The 19674-nt window shown below is 40.1% G+C and overlaps 1 protein-coding gene across 3 annotated transcripts in view; it reads left to right on the top strand.

Annotated features, from left to right (window-relative positions):
- The window catches only part of ARHGAP6 (Rho GTPase activating protein 6), a 340849-nt gene that overhangs the window by 265408 nt on the left and 55767 nt on the right, over nt 1-19674 (top strand). For all 3 annotated transcript variants that reach the window (XM_065639447.1, XM_065639453.1, XM_065639463.1), the window contains exon 2: nt 12912-13071. In XM_065639447.1, the coding sequence (XP_065495519.1) occupies nt 12912-13071 (160 nt within the window). The remainder of the gene's footprint in view (nt 1-12911; nt 13072-19674) is intronic.

The following is a 19674-nucleotide window of genomic DNA, read 5'->3' as shown; positions in this document are numbered from 1 at the left end:
ATTTTTTCCACTGAAAAAATGAGATTTTAGGTCAATTCTATTTCTGAAGCTATTTTTGACAGTCCCATGAGGCTTTTGTGGCCAGCATTGGTCATTGGTATAACAAAAGATCAGCTAGAGGAATTCTCAGCTGCCTGCTAATTTGGCTCTCCTAATTCTGCACCCCTCTGGAATGAGAGTCAAGTCTTTGGAATTTTGCATAATCAATAAACAAATTAAAAGTCCTATACTGCTTATCTGTAAATGATGAGGTTACAATATCAGAATCATGTAAGCAGTTTATCAGTGAGAGTTTGCACCAATCTCATTTTGAAATATGAAAATTAATATTTTTGAGTGCTGTGGGAAGAAATGAATCCAAAGTAGACAACAGGGGTTGATAATATTCTCGCATTTCTTGCTGATAGGGTATATTTTACATGATCTCTCTATAAACTGTGAACATTTGATATTTATGACATTCCATCCTGAATAGCATTTATTTTAAATATAAAGCTGTGTGTTACTGAAAAAAGTAGTTTGAAATGGGGAAGAAAAAACATTCCCCATTAGAGGGAACTCAAATAATAATGGCACAAGGGCTGAAGAAACTTATTTTTCAAGAAAGATTGAAAGAACTACAAATGTACAGCATAATTATGAGATGACTAGCAGGACACTGATTCCTGGCGACAGCATTTTCACAGGATGAGATAAATCTAACTTCAGTGCCCTGGGTTTGTGTTGAGTTGTAAGCACAATCACTGACAGTACTTTTCTGAGAAGGTTATTCAGCTCTCCTTGCAACTAAGACGGGTTTTTCCTTGGAAATCTCGTATGGTATGATGCTTAGTGTGCAACGTGCTGACTGTCCTTGGCACTGTTCAGCCCTGGGTAGTGGTGCGGAAGGAGACTGGAAACGGAGATGAGCTGCATGATTTGAGGTTTCGATGTCTGCTCTAAGAGGCACTGAAAATGGTGAAGCCTGTGCATCGATTTCCCTGGGCTTTGGATAAGGCTTTGAAGTTAGGGTTGTCCGATGTCCATGTCTGCTGCTACCAGGCAGGCACTGGTGGCCAAGGTGTCGAGCTGGGAAGGCCTGCATGTGCTTTTGAGCTGCGAGCACTGGTTCTCATACCCCAGTAGGTGGGAGGCTATTCAGCCTACCTTGATTTAGAGGTGCTCAAAGCATCTGGGTGAATATATGAAAAAAATACTTACATAATCTCCCTTGCGGTTGCCCTGAACTCTAGCCCGTGGTTTCTCCTCTTCTGTGAGCAATCTGATGAAGCGCTAAGTTGTGCCAGCCGAGAAACCAAGTTGTCGCTCTGATGACTTGGTGAAATGCCACGTAGGGCAGAGCTGCCATCAAAATCATTGGTGATTCACTGTTTGTTTTTCACAGATTTCTTACACTCCCTGCCCACACACTGTAGATGACAGCATTGTGTATGGGGACTGTGAACGTGACAGACATTATTTATGAAGCGGTGCCTTCACCAGGGATTTTTTTTTTTTTTTTTCTTCAGCAATCTGCGTAAAATGTTCAGGCTCTCTGTTGTTGTTGTCAGAACTGAGTTCTAAATATAGCTGGCCTGCCTGTTCGAGCAGAAAGTTTTCAAAGGTGTTTTAAAGGGCTGCAAACTAACTGTGTGAGAAGGCCAGGCAGAAACCGCCAAGTGCTCCTCGCTGTTCTCCAAAGAGCCATGGCAGCTGCATCCACCACTCTTTTGGCTACTCCTAATAGGGATAGTTTGAGCAGGTACAGTCAGTTTTGAGCTTGCATTGCCATGGGGGAGAGGGATTTTTTTGAGGGGAGACCTGCCCCTTCCTCACCACTCCTTGCACTGCCTCGGGACATCCCCTCTGGAGTAAGAAGTGAGGAACCTGGTCACGACTTGGTTGTGTGACTGGGCTTTTCCCTGCACTGGGCTCTCAGTTTACTTCAAAGTGAAGAAATGATCATTTTTTTCCCCCCTAAGATTCATGACATCTGGCATCAAAAGGTGTCCTGGGAGTCACAGCTTCTCCAGCTGGGGTCTCTTAGACACTCAGTACACAGCTTTAGGACAATGACATTATTCTTACCTTATTCTCATTTTATGAAATGGTGTAGTTAAATTTAAGTTCTTAATTCAAATCTGGTTTGATCAAATATAATACTAAAGGACACTGAAGAGGCAAGGGAACATAGTTAATGGGTAAGGAAACAGAATAATATTGTATATAGTGTGGTAGAGCATGATGGTGTGCTGAGTGTGGTACTTATGGTGACATCGGGTTTAATTTTTTTTGTGCTTTAGCTATGTTTGAAGAAAACAGTACAGCTTTGACTCAGTGGGGGGAAAAAAATGATGTTACCATCCTGGTTCTGGAAAACCATCAATAAACTGAGAGCCTTCAAATACTGTTTGTTTTCAGACCACTTTCATGATATTGCCTGTTTTCATAGTTGGACTGAATGAAACTGTGGAATGAGAAGTGGCATTAACATTTTGAAACCAAACTGTATAATTAGGCCGATTTATATCTGAGTGGCTTTATCAGGTGGTGTGCTTTGAAGTCGGCAGTGACACGTGTATCCTTTTCTGTCAGATCTGTGCACGATGCGCCTATAACCCAGGCAGTTGTGAGCAAAATATGCTGAGGATAAAGGCTTCTTGAAGGCTGATGGCATGACAGCTGCAGCTGCACAGGTTCAGTTTGGCAAATAACAGTTTCTGTAAGCATCGGGTTTTATGGCCATGACTCTGTTCTTGCTGTGTTTTTCAATTTGGGTTAGCTGTGTAGAAGAAAGTAGACTTCAGAGCTGTTCCTCTTCCAGCTTGGTCTACAAGGGGCTTGTAACTCTAGCAATTGTTTCTATTTTTCATAACAGTGGGAACTTTACGGGCTATTTTTCCCTTTCTCTGTCCAAAGTAAATGTGCTGCTTAAAAACAAAGAAGTTGCGGACTGTCTGGCAGGCACACAGGTTGCACTTGGGGTGCCTCAGGTTGGAGGGGTACAAAATGTATCTTTCTCCTGAAAATTGATGTTGCAGCACAGTATTATTTATGTGGATCCATTTTACATTTCTTGCTTTGAAATGCCGCATTTTTTAATGAACCTTTATGTGAATAGGCAATGATGAGCATCAGTGTGCTCTTTAGTGGTCTTCCCAGGTATGTACACTGATCCATCAATCTAACCTATAGCTATATATCCATTCAGAGCAGTTTGTATAGTTCCACTGTAGCTGAGGAGGTTTCTTAAAAATATTTAAACTGTTGTTTGCTATTTAACTTAATGGCAAATCAGCAGATTCATGTGTGCAAACAGCATTTTTTTTTTTATAAGAAATGCTGAAGTAGTGCTTCTTAGTAAGCCGAAGTATTGACCTTTGCTGTGCATTGCAAGAAGAAAGCATGCTCTGCTTCAATACATAAAAACAAAGGAAAAGTAATTACATAGATTAATGACAATGCTGTTGAATGCAAAGCCACTTACTTGTGCTTATAGCATTTTCATAATTATTAGACTTTCTAAATTTTCTCTAATTTCTGAACTTTTCCATTATCTGCGCAAAGTCTTTAGGAGAGCGACAGAGTCGTCAAAACAGCTGCAAATGTGGATGGAATTTGGTATCTCAGATGTATTTAAAACAAAAGCGGGGGGGGGTGCAAAACCACCATGAAACAAACAAAGCGAGAAACACAATCCCAATAAACCAGAGTAGATTGGCAGGGCACTGAAACTCACTTAGTGGTACAGACTTCTCCTCAGCTGCCTGACATTAGTGTGTAGGACAGAGTAATGTTTGCATGTGTGAACATAGTGTGACAGTGATAAAACCAAAATGAAAGTGAGGAGTGCCTATGTAGCAAATGAAGTGAAAACTCCTAGTCCCTAAAAACTAACTGTTTTCTGCCTGTTGGAAATGTGTCTGTCCCCGCGTCCAAGAGGCATGTGTACTCGTGTTGCTAACATCTGCAACACTGCTGGCTGGTGATACAAACTCATGACTCAGAGAAAACATCCTTAAATAAGAAAAAGGCTCCCACAACACCTTTATTTCAGGCCAGGTTGTGAAAGAGAGAATGTGCATGAGAGCGCACATGCAGTCACACTATGGGGTAAGTGGGCGGTCACCAGTGGAGGTGTCCAAGTCGGCTCTGAGAGTAGCCATTCATGTAATGAGTTTGCAGGTTGTTCTGGAGTGGGCCTACAGGCTCCACCAAGGCTCAGTGTAGTTGTGGGGGTAGATGTTAGTCAGTAGCCTCCTGATTAGGGCACTTCCTTGGATTGGGGTAAAGCCTGGTTCAAGCTCTTGCTCTAGTAGTACAGACCTCTTCCCAAGTACTCTATGTCTTGGCTGAGTAACCAAGAGGTCTTGCTTTGCTTCCAAATGTAAATATGTGGACATGTCTTGCATTTTGTTCCTATCAACTAAATCACACCCATCCCCACTCCCCCCAAAAAAGAAGGAAAAAACCACTGCAATTGTTTTCCAAGCAGACGTGGCATGTAGGCAGTCAGAATGGCTATTTTCCACATCCGTGACAGATCTTATTTTCCTTAGACCCCCAAAACCTTTCTGTAAGTAATATCAGTTTATAGAAAATACTGGTTTGAGCCACTTGAAACAGTAAGAATAGGGGGTCGTATTGAGTTGAAAGCTTTACTATGAGTCAAATCCCTGTTCTTGGAGTCATTGAATTAATTATGTTAGTTTTACATCATGATGAGATTCTGATGGTATGCTCAAGTCAGATAGTGTAATCTACGTGTTTCTTAAAAGCTCAAAATCCAAGAGGTAAGGCGAAGTACTCAAATATATATTTTAGCCTTGTACACAATACTCAGGCTGATAGTTTTTTTGCATGCTTGGAAATGACCGTGTGTGGTCTCACATGCATTCCCTCTTTGAAATAGTAGATCATTTACTTATCTTTAAAATGTTACATTTTTTTTTCTTTTATACTTTCTTTTGTAATAGAAACAGATTCCACTCCTAACTGCTTAAAGCATTGGCTGCAGTCACACGAATACTTATTATCTGATGCAGAAATGGTTAAGTTCTGTGCTATCAGACATCCTTATTGTTTCACTGGTTATTATGTAATACTTCAGGACCAGTAAAGCAACAAATAGGACATATTGATTATATTTGTTTAATCCAAATCATTTAAATGCATTTTGGATGTAATCTCGGCCTTATGTTTTCATATGCTTAACATTAATTTCATTAGGCTTAGGAGAAAAATCACTATTTCATATTCAAAATCTCATTGGAAATCTTTACATTTAGTAAGAGCGTAACAGGAGTGGATGGCTTGAATGGATACTGCAACCTGTAGTATCGAGCAAAGGTTGTCCTCAGGATGGAGCCCACCTTTTCCATGACTTGGGGCACAGGAAAACTCAGAGATGACATGAGAGGACATGTTATTCCTTGGTGCATCATGGGCTCTGGTTCCGTCTTCAGCTTTACAGGCAGTTGAACTGAGGGCTGTTGGGAGCATGTTTGTGTTGGTTGCAGAAGCTGGAGTGGGGTCTGTTTAAGGCAGCTTTGCCACTGAGGATAGTAGTCGTGCAGCTATTGTATTTGATTTTTGGGTCTACTGCCATTAGCTTGCAGAGTTCACATTATTCCTGCTGAAGCAGGAAACTGGTTTAATGCTTGCGAAAAACATAGCACCAACTTCTCAAAATACACAGTATATGAACTGATAAAAGGCATAGGAATTCTCCTAATCAACCTAGACTATCCAAGATCTCTTGTGTAGAGATTGATGAAACCTCCGGCTTTTGTAGTGTAGCCCATTATTGTGGTCACAGAGGGTTTAATTACTGCAGTTCAGCTCGTTAGTGCCTGCAGTTGTGGTTATGACAGCTGTGCATGTACTCTCAACCTGCAGCAAAATTCAGGGTTACAATATGACTTAATTCTCTTTTACTGACAAAAATATACAAAAATCTGTTTACGTGAAGACCTAGGAAACTTCTACTGTAATCTTACAGTTGCATCTAGGCTTTTTAAGGTGTTCTGTCTACAATTTATCACCTCCGAAAAAGTACTTACCCCCTTCTGGCTCTAATCATGGTGCTTCTAGACAAACTCCTCCGAAAATATTGATATCTTCTGAAGTGAGAAATGCAGAAAATCTGAACACATATTTTGATGCATTTTAATGAGCTTTCTCATTTCTGGAGGTTGTTTTTTGGGATTTATAAAAAGTTCAATACAGAGTATGTTAGAGATGAATATTTTGCTGGGCTAATACCTTTGTACATCATTCATGTTTATTAATGTCAGAAAAGGAATGAAATACATCTCCATTACAAATCAGGTTTTTTAAGAGAATGCTTTTTAAATATTCTAAACATGAAATGCTATCCTGAGGCATTCGGAAAACTTGGAGAGGTTGATCACAGAAGAACAGGAAATATTTTCCCCTTTATTTTAGCTATTTTGATACAGGCTCATTCTTCTGCTCCCTGTTTACCCTTAGAACAAAGTTAGAAGGTCTGCTTTTTTCCACCACCCTCCCCCACCCCAACTCTGGTAAGTGGAAATCACCATTGTAATATTCTGAAGCGTGAAGCCTGGATACGAGTTCATACTGGCTTGCTAGATTAAATATTTCTTCTGCGGGTGTGAATTCTGCCTCCCCTGTGGGGAATACTGGCTTTCAGTGTCCCACAAGGGTTGTCTCGCAGTACAGATCCCGAGTACACGCATTTCCAACCTTGGAAACAAGATGGGGTGCTAGCTAGGAGTGAGGAGGTGTCTGTCTTTGGCAACTCCATGGTTATATTAATTGCCATTAAATAGTTTTGATATCTGAACTGCTGTTTTTAAAGTGTGATCTTTTTGACAAAACTAATAGCTTTTTGTCTATGTGCTTTATTTAATATAGATAAGTACAGTATATAGCATGAGATAATGAAACTTTGATGCAAGGCTCCAAACTATAACACAGGATCATCTGAACTGAACTTACTCTCTTCCTAATGGAGACATTATATTAATAATCTTGCCACTGACGTCAAGAGGAACAGGATGTCACCCTAGATAACAACCTTAATGAAGTCAGTCTTTCTTAATGAAGATTAATTGTTGGGGCCCCATGTTTTGTGCATCCATGTTCAGATATCTTCCTCTGAATGCTTTGGTGTCACGTGGCAAGCCTTGTGCTTCTTTGTTTTCAGTATTTAGATGCCATTTCATTAATCTGAAGGGCTTGGTGGGTTTTTTGTTTTTTTGTTTTTTTGTTTTTTTTTTATTGGTGGTCCTAGCAGTCCCTTGGGAGCAGCTGTTTGACACGTGTTGTGCTTGGAGATGCCAGAGCATCCCAGGGTTTGCAGTAGTTTGTAGCTACCACTCCAGCTGCGCTGGCTATGGGAGAGCATCTGGAAATAGTGTGGCAGAGAGAGTCAGGCCAGAGCACACTCATACCAACTGGTTGTTTCTTACCTCTTAGTTAATCTGCAAGTTGTTATCTAGGACGGCATTTGTAAAGGACTGGACATATGGTCCTTAACTGCATGTAATGCTAAAATGGGTACTTAATGTAGTTTATTTCCCCCTTCTTAATTCTCATCCTGTCCAGAAACAGTGTTTTGTACACTGATTTCATATGTAAGGTATCTAGCTGTACTACAGTGGCCAGCTTTCACTTCAGAGCTGGTTTTAGTTCAGCAACACTAGGGAAGTGAGGAAGAGAGGGATTATCTGTGCCGACAGTCAAATTGGGAGAGTTCATGCCTGAGGAGTCTGGAAATACTTTTTAAAGAGAGTTCAAATAGATGACTGAGGAAAGTGAAAGGTTTATAAAGCAGCAATGATATGCAGTTTCTTGAAGCCTAATGAAGTAATTAAGCAAACAGAATTAAGACATTGTAATACTATATTTGCTATGTTATTTGCAATATAATATTTTCATGTGCAAAAATACTGATTTATTTTACCGTGGAGACCTATCTAAATACAAGCACAATAGCTAAGTGTTGTTCAGGCTGGAGAAAAACAAATAGACATAATTGGTTTTGATCATAGTGGTTTCAATGGATTTGAGCAAAAGACTAATGAAAAGTAGACAGCTAATCTGATAATGGCATTTACCTAAATGAGTACAGACTAAAGTCATTAACAATAATAATAATGCAGTAAGATAAAAACTGCTTTCTCCATCTTGCATTAAAATTTGTGTTATCTAAAATGTGTGTGAGTTCTTGTTTGCCACCCTGTGCATGATTCACATTACTTACTAAGGCTTAAAACTCCGCAGAGGTCAATCAGCACCGGTACATTTGCATCTACATTCAGAATTCTTTGCAGTGATTGTCACCCAGTTTCTGTATTATACGAAGTACAGAAGAATGAGATTTCCCTAGAAGTCATCTGAGAGTCTGTGTGTTGGAGGCTCAGGAGAAAGAGGTCAGGTACACAAGAATAGCCTACACATGCTTAAGAGTAATTTAAGTGCGTAGTGTTACTTAAGTCAGGATGTACCACTTGACATTTATTTTGGAGCCACTGGACCTCCAACCCATTAAAAAAAATCTTGAAAGAATATTATTAAAACTTCAGTCTGCATCTTATTAAAAATATTCTTATGACTGTGGACAAGAAAAACAGGAAAAGTGGACAGATTGTTCAAAGGCAGAAGATGCAGTTAACCAGTCATCTCCTTTGCTGAGTCATCTGATCTGGTATTCTAATTTCTTACCCAATAAGTGAACTGCTTGGTTGAGTGGAGGAAAGCTGTTAGATGTTAGTGGGAGGGCCAGAGAGAAAATGCAGCTGAAGCTGGAGACTTGTGAGAAAAAAGAAGTGACTGGTTGGTAGAAGAAACCGGAGAAGGCTTTTAGTCTAGTTTAAGGTTTCGTGAAAGTTGTGAAAGCATCCTGGCAGTTTGCGGTTTGTGTCCTGTCAGGCTGATCACTTTATTCCAAAGCAATAGAGTAATATTTCTGTTGGCACTCTTCTCCATTTGTTCTTGTGGTGTGGGTGTTGGTGTGGTATGTGGGGTCTTTTTGTTTGTTTTGTTGTGGTTTTGTTTGTTTGGTTTTGTGTTTGTTTGTTTTGTGATGAAGGAGCCACTTGCAGGTCATGTTCTGGCTTACAATCCCATGATCTAAATAAATACCAAAAAACATGTGTGTCTGTATATGTCTGAACACGTATGCAGGGCGTGATCTTCAAAAACCCAGTCGCTCTGACTTGGTGGTTAAAGATCTTCTCATAAGCTTGTGCAAGGAGCTGTGTCAGGACGATGTTGAAGTAGGCTGGTGAAATATTCCTCCTCATATGGAGAAGCAGAAGATATTTTCTATGTCTGTCCTGCCCTTTCCCCCTTTGGTTGCCCCACAATGGAGAATAGCTTTTAGGCAGATGTGACTGATGTAATTGCACCAGCACCCATTCTGCAAGGGAGCTGCTCTTCCCTGGAATTCTCCCAAGCCTGGTTGATTTTGCAGTAATTTACAGGCTGTACATAAAATTGTACAGTGCTTTAGAAGGAAGATGAGGCTTTTAATTTACCTTGTGTCACATAAAGTATAGGAGTCTCTGAATAGATTAAGTTATGAAATACCGTGTTTTGGCTCATAGAAGACAGTGATGTTTATTTGCCAAATAAAACAGGCTTTTTCAAGGAAACGTTTTTTGAGGCTCTCGCTTTAGCTGATTAGGAGATTCCACTGGCCCTAACACATGATCTTCCAAAATATTTTAGTTAATTAGTCATGCGTTCCATTACCAAGTAAAAACCTATGTTAATTTGACCTAGCAGAGATTTTGTCAAGCCCATCGAGTGTCAAAGAGGAATGTCTTCTCAGCAACTGGACAGAGTGATTCTTTATCAGTTCTCAACCCATCCTGGTGTTGGAAGGTGCAGAACTTGTATCCCATCATTTTTAGCCAGGCAGGGCCAACCCAGTTAGTGCCAGGGATATACTGGGAATTGTAGACTGCCAGAAAACAAACAAACAAACAAACAAACCCAAACAAACAAACCAAACAAAAAAACCCACACCACCACATCAAACACACACAACAACAAAAACCCACCAAAAAAAACCCAAACCAAACAAACAAAACCCCAAAAACAAAACAACAAAAAACCAGCCCTCATAATCTTGTTGAGGGCTTTCTTCTTTGCTTGGTCTTAAACCCTTGACCTCCTATAAAAAAATAAGGTGGGGCGCTCCTTATGAAGGTAAAATTAGCCTGGCTGCTGAGGCAGCGCTGGTCGTCTAAAGCAGCATGGCTCTGTGCCAAGAGGCTCACTGGGGTCCCCAAAGCAGTGTATTTATTAATGCAGGGCTATAGCAGAGCTAGCAAGCCTTGTCTCTCTGAGTTTGTTTGGCAGGACTGATGTGTGAGCTGGGCACTGCAGTAGTACAGCTCATTGCTTGTGGTTACAGACCCAATTTGGGTATAAGACAAAGGATGCAGAGTTACCTGCAGAGTTACATTTGCCCTTGGTAATTTTTATCTGAAAAAGTGCAATAATGCATGTGTCGATGCAAAATTCAGTTAAGGAATATTTATTTAATCTGTGGTAATTTCTAAAAGCCTCATGCACCCCTTGTTTTTGGTGCTCTACGGGAAATGGGACGTGTCCTAAACAGCAGAAATATTGTTACCTCAACGTTTTCTAATGGGTATCCTTTTTGCATCCCATTCCTCTTTCAAAATTAAACATCCTGGTTAGAATTTTTTTATGGTAGACATATCAATGATATTTTTGCTTATGAAAATGCTCATCTCAGAGAAATAGATAAGATAAAATCTTCCCCAGTCTGTACCATAAAGACCTGTATTTCTCTCTTTGTGCCAGTTTGACTGTAGAACATTTTTTACATTATGTTCATGAGGACTGAATTGCGTGCTTCTGTACTCGTAAAGTTTCTTTTGCATTATCAGGGTTGGAAAGGAACTAGTTTCTTAGTATACATTGTCTGGTTGTGGATTCTGTTCTCAATCACTTTCATCTATAAATGACAACAGCTATTTAAAAAAATGTAAATGTTTACTGGCAGTTTTGCAAATAAGGTTTATGTGACTCTTTGGTTTTGCTTGTGTTAAGCTAGTTAGCTCAGCTTGTGTTACTGTGCCAACCTTTAGTTTGATATGACTAAATTTAGCTAATCAGGAGTAAGGCACTGGAAGAACAAGGGATGAAGAGGAAAAAAAACGAAGGAATAAATTCCAGCAGTCAAATACTAGGCTAGCACAGAAGCTTGCATATGTGGCCCATGTATATATAAATATCATAAAGATATTGAGCATAGTACATGCACGGAGCATACAAATATGCAGTTGTTCACATTGAAGTAACAGCTTTATCTGTTATGGTTGCCTAATGACTTACAAAAAACGTTCTGAAAAAAATCTTCCTTGATGAACTCAAACATATTTTCAACACCATTTCTTATGATGCACAGTGTGTAGTTCTTTTGATCTGTATTGCTAGATGGTGCTGCCTATTTGTGGATTATTTTTGTCTCATATGTATCTGTGGATATACACAAGCAGTCATGGGTATGCATATATAGGTACGTGTGTGTGTGTATACACAAATGTATATACAGGTTGTATGTTTGCACATATATATACATACACATATGTAGGCAAAATATGTGGAAACCTGTGCATAAAGATGTTCACATACAACAGGATGCATAACTACTAAGACAAATTTTACTGATTTTTGTAATAAGGAGTTTCAGCCAATGTCTTTCCTAGTCAATGGGCATCCTTTGACTGTGGATGTGTGTGCAGAACAGATGAATTGTAAGTGAATGGCGGAAAAAATGAGCATGCAGTAAAGGTACAGATGTGGAAATTTAAACTGAAAATGGACACTTGAGAGCGAAGTTTGTTGATTGTAAGTCTGCCATGTTGTGAAGGGCAGGTTGGTGGATTTGTCTTTACAGCTCATCTGATGTACACCAGAGTTTTTCCATTATCTACAGCTGCATCAGGTTGTACCTACTGATAAGTTTGATGTTTAGTTTTCAACACAGAATGAAAAACAAATTCTTCTTTCTTTCCCTGTAGTGCTAAAATGCACTGTTTGATGATGCTTGGATGAATTCTGAAATTCTTACTTGAAGATAATTGTTAGCCTTTAAGCTTGTCTATGTGCTTGTACTTCTCTTTCACTGATGATTACTTCTCTCACCCAAGTTAAATACTAGCTAAGAGAATAGCTTTTTGTATGTGTTATCACAGGTGGGAGATAGAACAGCTGAAGCTTTTGATTTGCTTTCCAAGCATAATTGGTACTTTACAGAGATGCAGCATATCTTATGTTGTTTTCCTGTATAAATTTTAACACATACGTTGTTATTATGGCTTTTCAAAAACGTGAAACAGCTTGTCCTTCAGTCGATCTTGGTCTAAACACAGTATCGTCATAAGGAGGGGATGGGACGTGTCAGAAAAGAGAAGGGGCTCTGCCTGTGTACTCTCTGAGCAGCTAAACAGCCGGGTGGAGTGGGGTGAGCAGGTGGAGGGAGATGGGATGTGTGTTGTCCACACACCCCAGGAGGTCTGCATGTCTGACTGACCGCGTGGGGAAAGCAATGAAGTGACGACCGATTACTGTACAAAGAAAGCAAACCGGGAAAAGCAGACAGGGGCGCTTTTTTCCCCGCCCACTTTGTGCTTTTGGTTACTGGCATCCTAATGTTTTTGCAACAATACTTGGTTAAATGGTTTCAGACAGAATTGACTTTTTGTTTTGCATATCTGTAGGCCTTTTAAGGAATGCTGCTCCTAGGAAAACAAAGATATTTGCAAGGTTAGAGATATCCAAGAAAACAGCCTTTTAGAAAAGAGGACCTATGTTGTTTTGCCTAGCAGTAAAAGAGATGGTTCTGTTTATTAAACTGCGCATACCATATGATGCTTCATATTTTTCCATTTGATTTCCTGTAGGGTGATTTCACTTGGAACAGCATGTCAGGACGCAGCGTTCGGCTGAAGTCAGTTCCCGTCCAAAGCCTCTCAGAGCTGGAGCGTGCTCGGCTGCAGGAAGTGGCTTTTTATCAGTTGCAGCAGGACTGTGACCTGGGCTGTCAGATTACTATCCCCAAAGGTAAGGGCTTGATAAACCCTCTCTGTTTAGACTGCTAAGCCACTGACTGACTTCATATCACAGCAGCGAAAGGGAGAAAACACTAGATTGTTAACTCCACAGACATTGTCTTCTATTTAATTTTTCTTTAAAGATAGTAACTACATAAAAACAACTAGTCATGTTTGTCTACTGTGTCCAACGCAGGCCACCTGGGGTGGGATGAGCTGGTCAAGGAAAGATGTCAACAGGATAGATAGTCTAAATCAGACCTGTTCATTGCCAGGATCTCTTGATACTCAGTTGAGAGAAAAAGGCTTCTCCTACACTTCCTGACATCCAAAAGTATACATCTATGTGGGTCAGAAACATCATACCACAGAAGTGGCTTTTCTCCTCTGTCTTGTCTTGGCTCTGAAGGAAGCCAAGTGTCACTAGTCAGACAGACAGCCAAGACATCTGCATCAAATAATTTTTCCTAAAGACAGTGGTGATTATTTCCTAAAAAAACAAGGTAATTTTTGCTGTGAAGCATTGAACTCCTAAGGAGTCCTAAGGAGGAACTGAAAAGGAGAAGGTCAGCTATCAGAATCCTTATGCAGGATACATGCCTGTAGTAGACCTGTACTTACATTACTGTGGAAGAGATCGAAACCTCACTAAAACTAATGTGAATGTTTCCATTGTTTCCTGTAGGCTGGAGATCAAAGCAAAGACAGCCATTGTGCTATGATATAAGCACCTGCAAATCTGTCTTTCCTGTTGTTCCTTTCCAGTTGTTGTGTACTTATTTAAGGAATAACAAGGGACCACTGAATTCTCACTTTTGGCTGTAAGCAGAGGTACTGTGTGGCAGCACATGCACAGTGATGCCCAGGACCAGTTTTTGAATGAATCAAAGTTAAGCAGAAAAAAGTTGTCTAGTCAGTGAAAGTAATGGTGTGGAGAAGAACAAATGTGAAAGACATCGGCTTGGGCATTCATCACCTTTTTAGGATTTGCACAAAACTCCTGCCAAAACCAACAAGTCCAACTTACCAGTTACAGCAGGGCATCAGTTTGTAGTGATATGGATGTGATCAACTTCAAGCCCTGTTACAGCTTCCTTGGTCCCTCAAAAATGTTCAGTCAATATGAAAACATTTTTACAGGACATTCATGTCAGAAACTGGCTCGCTAAAGGCAGTGCAATATTTTCTGGTAGTCTGAACTGTCCCTGGCAGTTCCGGTGGGAGATGAATATACATATAGGGAGGTAAGCGCTGCCCAATGATAGTAGGACGGGCAATGGACACAGACTAAAGCAGAGGAGGTTCCATCTAAACATGAGGAGAAATTTCTTCACCTTGAGGGTGCCAGAGCCCTGGAACAAGCTGCCCAGAGAGGCTGTGGAGTCTCCTTCTCTGGAGACATTCAAACCCACCTGGACACATTCCTGTGCGATCTGCTCTGGGTGAACGTGCTTTAGCAGGTGGGTTGGACTGGATGATCTCCAGAGGTCCCTTTCAGCTCCATTCTATGTGATTCTGTGTAATACCATCCAAGACAACAGAGTATACATATTCATATTAAAAAACTTTGAGCTTCAGAGAATGAGTACTGTTTGGTGTTCTCCTTGCTGTTTCCTGCTGAGACTGCCATGAAAGGCCAAGCATCTGGGAAAGCCGGGGTCTCTTCCCAGTCAACCCGCCCTTCCTCTGCAAGATCCTTTGAGGTCACGGGCAACTTGGCACAGTGCTGCCAGGGCTTGCAGACTAGCAAATGCTGAATCTTTCAGGTTCAGATCACACACAGGAATAGTTTTTATTTTCACAGCACATACATATGTGTGTGCTTACATAATCGATAATTAATTTTAGATCTATTGAGTGTGAAAAGTATAAATTTTAAGCATAAAAACTAAATAAGAATAATATAAATTCTGGTGAAGCAACTTAAAATAAAAGATACTTCATGAAGTCAGGAACCCAGGCTCCCGATTAATCTCTACTGCTGGCCCAATCATTTATTGTATCTTTTGTTTCAGTTTGGCTGAGAAATAAATTAGCTACTCAGTTCTGCCATACACGTTAGGTTTACCAGTGAGATTATTGATGAGGCAAATAATTTCACATCTGCATACTTGCTCTGAATGACCAGATCATGAATTTTTCTGTGTTCTAAGGTATGCAAGGTGAATGAATAGCCAGTGCGATTGAGTTTGAAAATGTTGTAGTACCATCTGCTGAAGGAAGTGAAGGTAATAACTAGAATTAAGGTAAAAGAAGTATTTAACTGTCCATCATGTTTCTAAATCTGGCACCAATTTTGGTGTATCACAGTAGGTATAAATAATAATCATTCTGTCACTCCATTACACTACATCTGTGCTGTCGTTTTGATAGGAGAAAAAGAATCTGCAATATTCTGAAATTACTACAAGTTGGTTTAGACCCTTTGTAGAGACACTTTGAAGTCCACTTGACGTTCCCATCACTCTTGAATGGTGTGGAATGAAAACACACGGTAAAAGGGTACAGGTAGCAATCCAGTTGATTTGCTAACATCACAGTACTTTGTAAATGGAGAATTTCAAGTTTTAGCAATGTGAAACTGGCTCAGGCACTTCAGGTATAGAAGAATACATTTGTGCCTCCAGTTAAAAACAAACTGAAGGCTGTTAGACATTTTTTGTTTAGGAAAAAAAGTGATGCGTAAAGTTACATGTAGAACTACTACTGTCTTTTTGGGAGAGCTGGGGGAGCTCTCTAGGTTTGGAGAGATACGGGCATAGAAAGATGTGCTCTACAGCTATCTTCCACTCAGAGTCTGCCACGTGAAAACATTCAGGAGCAGACATTAGTGTGATAATCTATGTGTTAGAAAATATAGAAAGCTTTTTTAAAAGTTGGGTTTCTTTGTAGTTCTTTAACTGTTCTTCAGAACTCGTTAGTGAATTACATTTGAACATGCTTATGCCTGCTGGGCATTAATTTGCTTCCTGCAGGCATTTGAGTAATTACATTTACTGGCACAGGTATTATGGAAGGTAAAAATTCATTGTTCTTGAGTAACAAGTGTTTGTGCCGAACATGCTTACATGGAAGTTATCGTTATGATCACAGTCATGCCACTATTGGTTGCTTCTTTATAACGTTTCTGTCCTCCCATGCTCAGAAGCCCCCTTTGTCACAGCAAGTGCAGTTAGTTGGCACTTTCAGGGCACATCTAGCTATTCTCCCACACTTACAGATGAATGCATAGAATATAATACCTCATATGTAATCCCTCTCCTCTGCTGTATTGCAGCCATTACCATTAACAAAACTCATTACTGGCATGTCTTGGTTAAATATCCTGTGGTCACAGAGAGGGGACCACCTCCCACAAGAATTGACGAGCATGTAATTTAAAATATGCTACAATTGCACTGCAGCAGGCAATTAGAATGAATTCGAATTGATCAAGAGTTCTTATTTTTATATGTACGACAGAGATGCTTCAGGTTTGTTTCTTGTTCTCTTCTTTTTCTGCCTCATCTATCTTTCAGATTCTGTAATCAACATCTTTTTCAGCTCCCATGTCATTCCACATCTGCTACCAGAAACTAGACCGAGAATCATTTGCCCTCTCTCTGGGTTATTGTGTTATATTGCGAGAGGCGATCATTTCTGAGCAGAGCATTACAGTTTCTCTACCAATGCAGTTACTCTACGGAAGATTTTTAATTTGCTGTCTGGCATTCTGACTGGTACAACAGTACAACTGTGGTGACACTTCTTTACAGTTGCTGTTTAGAATATACTGTGTTTTTTCTTGTTTCAGAGAAGGCAATCTTGTCTTCATAATAGAAAAAAAAAACCTAAAAAAACAACTGTCATGAAATTAACTTTAGGTATGCTTACATTTTGGAGATTTTCCAATTGTGTGTGTCCTTGTATGAAAGTACTGAAAAAAGCGCACCTTTTCTGCATGTCTTCACCAAAAAAAAAAAAAGTTAAGTCAGGTAGCTTTTTTCAAAGTAAAACTGGGATCAGAGCAGGAGAGGAACTAATTTTCTTCTGTTCACAGGCTCCAGGTATCTCTATCTCAGAGAAGGCATTAAATGAGGTTGGATCAGTTTCCTAAATACCTCATGGTTAATACTGTTTTCATTCACAGTCCTGTCCCACTTCTCTGAACCTGTGTTTGGGAGCACTGATAGACAGTTCTAGGGCTCTTACCAGTTACAGCAAGTGAGAACTTGGGGCTCTAACCCTAACTCAGCTCCTCAAGCATCTGCCTGAGTTTTAAGGTACAATGTGAACCTGTTGGTAGAGACTCAAAAAGGATTTGGGAGTCAGAGGTCACAGTAGCAGTTTTCACCTCTCTTTACTCAAGAAGAGACCATGACTGCTCACCTTCTCACCAGCCCCCCACCAGGATGCGTTCCCATCTTCCCAGCTTTGCAACAGGTTTGGAGGAGTTGTGGAGAGAAAGAATAACTGAAGGGGAAGGGAAAAAAAAGCTCAATACTCATTCTGAATGTCGCTTAGGTAGGTGTGCATTTACCAGGGGGACATGCAAACATAAATGGCTGGGCTGTTTTTTGTGGTCACTTGTTAAGAATAGATAAATAAAGGAGAGATATGTGGCTAATTAGGAAGTAATGACGCTTGTATAAATACTGCCATGGAAAAACAGAAGATGAGCGAGGATCACTAGAAAATAAAATACTATCTGCAAAATCTGCAAATGGTTGAATCTACGTGGCCAATGTTCTGAGGCATCTATAGGCACTGACTTTGTTGTTGTGAAAATTGGGGAAATGTCTATCACTGAAGTGTGAAGAATGTGTAGGTACTACCAGTATTTGGACAACTAGACATGCTGTAGCCGAATTGTTACAGAAAGCTTGACCACCTCATGGAAGTCCTCAAAAGCATTATTTGAAATTGGCTTAGAAGTGATATAGCATGTGATTAAGCTCTTCAGACTGTAAGCTGACTGAAGGCTTGTAAACAGTGGTAAATGCTCAATGGCAGTAAGCCTTAGTGAAAATAAGGGCCAAACAGGATACTTGGCAGATATTTAGAAGTCTTTAATTCTGTTTGCTGTTTTTTTCCTTTAACCTGGCTAGTTGTACAGATTGAACTATTGGGCCTGGATTTCTCATATACTGGTTTCTCATTTCTTCTTCGAAACCTCATGTGTTGGAAGGGAAGGACAATGCAGGGATGTGGATGCAGGAATAATAGGTAGAACCTGCACATCTTTCCCACCCAGTTCCTTCCAGTGCTGTGTGTCCTGGGGCTGCCGTGTGCCACAGAAACAGCCTCTCCTCACCTCTGTGATGGAAGTCTCTCTGCTGTCATTAAAATGGTGCAATAACCACTGTCTACTGGGTCCAGCTACCTGTGTTGTTCCTGTAGGTTGGGTGAAGTCCTGACGTTTCATATGAGTTTTGTCCTCTTCTGTTCATGATAGATACTGCACTCCTGAGGAACTTTTGTTGATCTCAGTAGTGCAGAAGCATAGGAGCCAAGGTATGACATTTGCTTACCTGTACAATGACAGGCAGAAATTGAACCAGTATCTCCAGTAACTCACTTAGAAGTGGCATCTTTGCTTCTTGACAAGTTTTTGACTTCTGATCTACCTTTTGATATAGAAATGGCCACATTCAAATCCCCATATATCAATGAAGTTTTGGGTTTTATGGATTTTCTTATTTGTTGTTTCTTTGTCCCTTGTGACAGCAGATGTGGGACATGTTTTCTTCATAGTGTCAACAAAGAATAATGGGGAACAGCTGATGTTTTCACAAATCTTATAGATCCAGAAGTTGCTCATTTATATTTATCACTGATAATACTGTCCCATGCTATAGCCACACAGGCAACATTGCTGCACAGTAAGCATCTTGGTATGATTAGGTAAATTGCATTATTACTGCAATAATAGTCCATCTGCCTGCATTGTCCTGGAATGCAAAAGAAGCATCTCACTTATGTGTCTGTGCAGCAAAAGAGAAAACTAATGTGCTGGTATCACACCCTGAGTGTAATCTCCAAAGCTCCATGGAAGGGTTGTGGCTAGCAGAGGATTTAGAGTTCTGTGGGCTAGGAATTTCCCCCAGGGAGTTTCCATCCCCCTTTGTCTTGCCTCTTACATAGTCAAATAGAGTTGAGCTTCTTGATGAAGAACTAGTGCCTGAAGTTGGGTCTGGGAAAACAATTTAGCAGCTGCTGTTGACTACTCAAAAGTGTATCATTCAGAGGCTTGGGCTCACTCAGTTTAGAAGTTCTACTAGGCAAGAACCCTAGAAGTATTTATTTTTCATATGTAATTCTTATAATTAATAGTAATGAATCCCAGTATTAACCCATTCTTCAGCAGAGTATTACAGATATTCTATCAAACTTCATTTTTTTTCATAGGAAGACTCTTGGCACAAGAATTCAGGCCCATAACTTCAAATTGACTTGTTGAAATATCATTGTTCCAATCTCACTTCAAAATACAAGATGGATGTATTGAACACTGGATGTTGAGGTTATTTGTTAGTCCAGTACTCTTAACAGATCAGATGCAACAGATTGCAATACATGCACTAGTTTGGGCTGAGTCCAGGGACATCCATCTCTGATGAATTATCTTGCTTTT

Source organism: Caloenas nicobarica, chromosome 1 (assembly GCF_036013445.1).
Source record: "Caloenas nicobarica isolate bCalNic1 chromosome 1, bCalNic1.hap1, whole genome shotgun sequence".
Lineage (NCBI taxonomy): Eukaryota > Metazoa > Chordata > Aves > Columbiformes > Columbidae > Caloenas > Caloenas nicobarica.
Note: the sequence above shows the minus strand (reverse complement) of the source record. Positions and strands in the feature narration are given on the sequence as shown.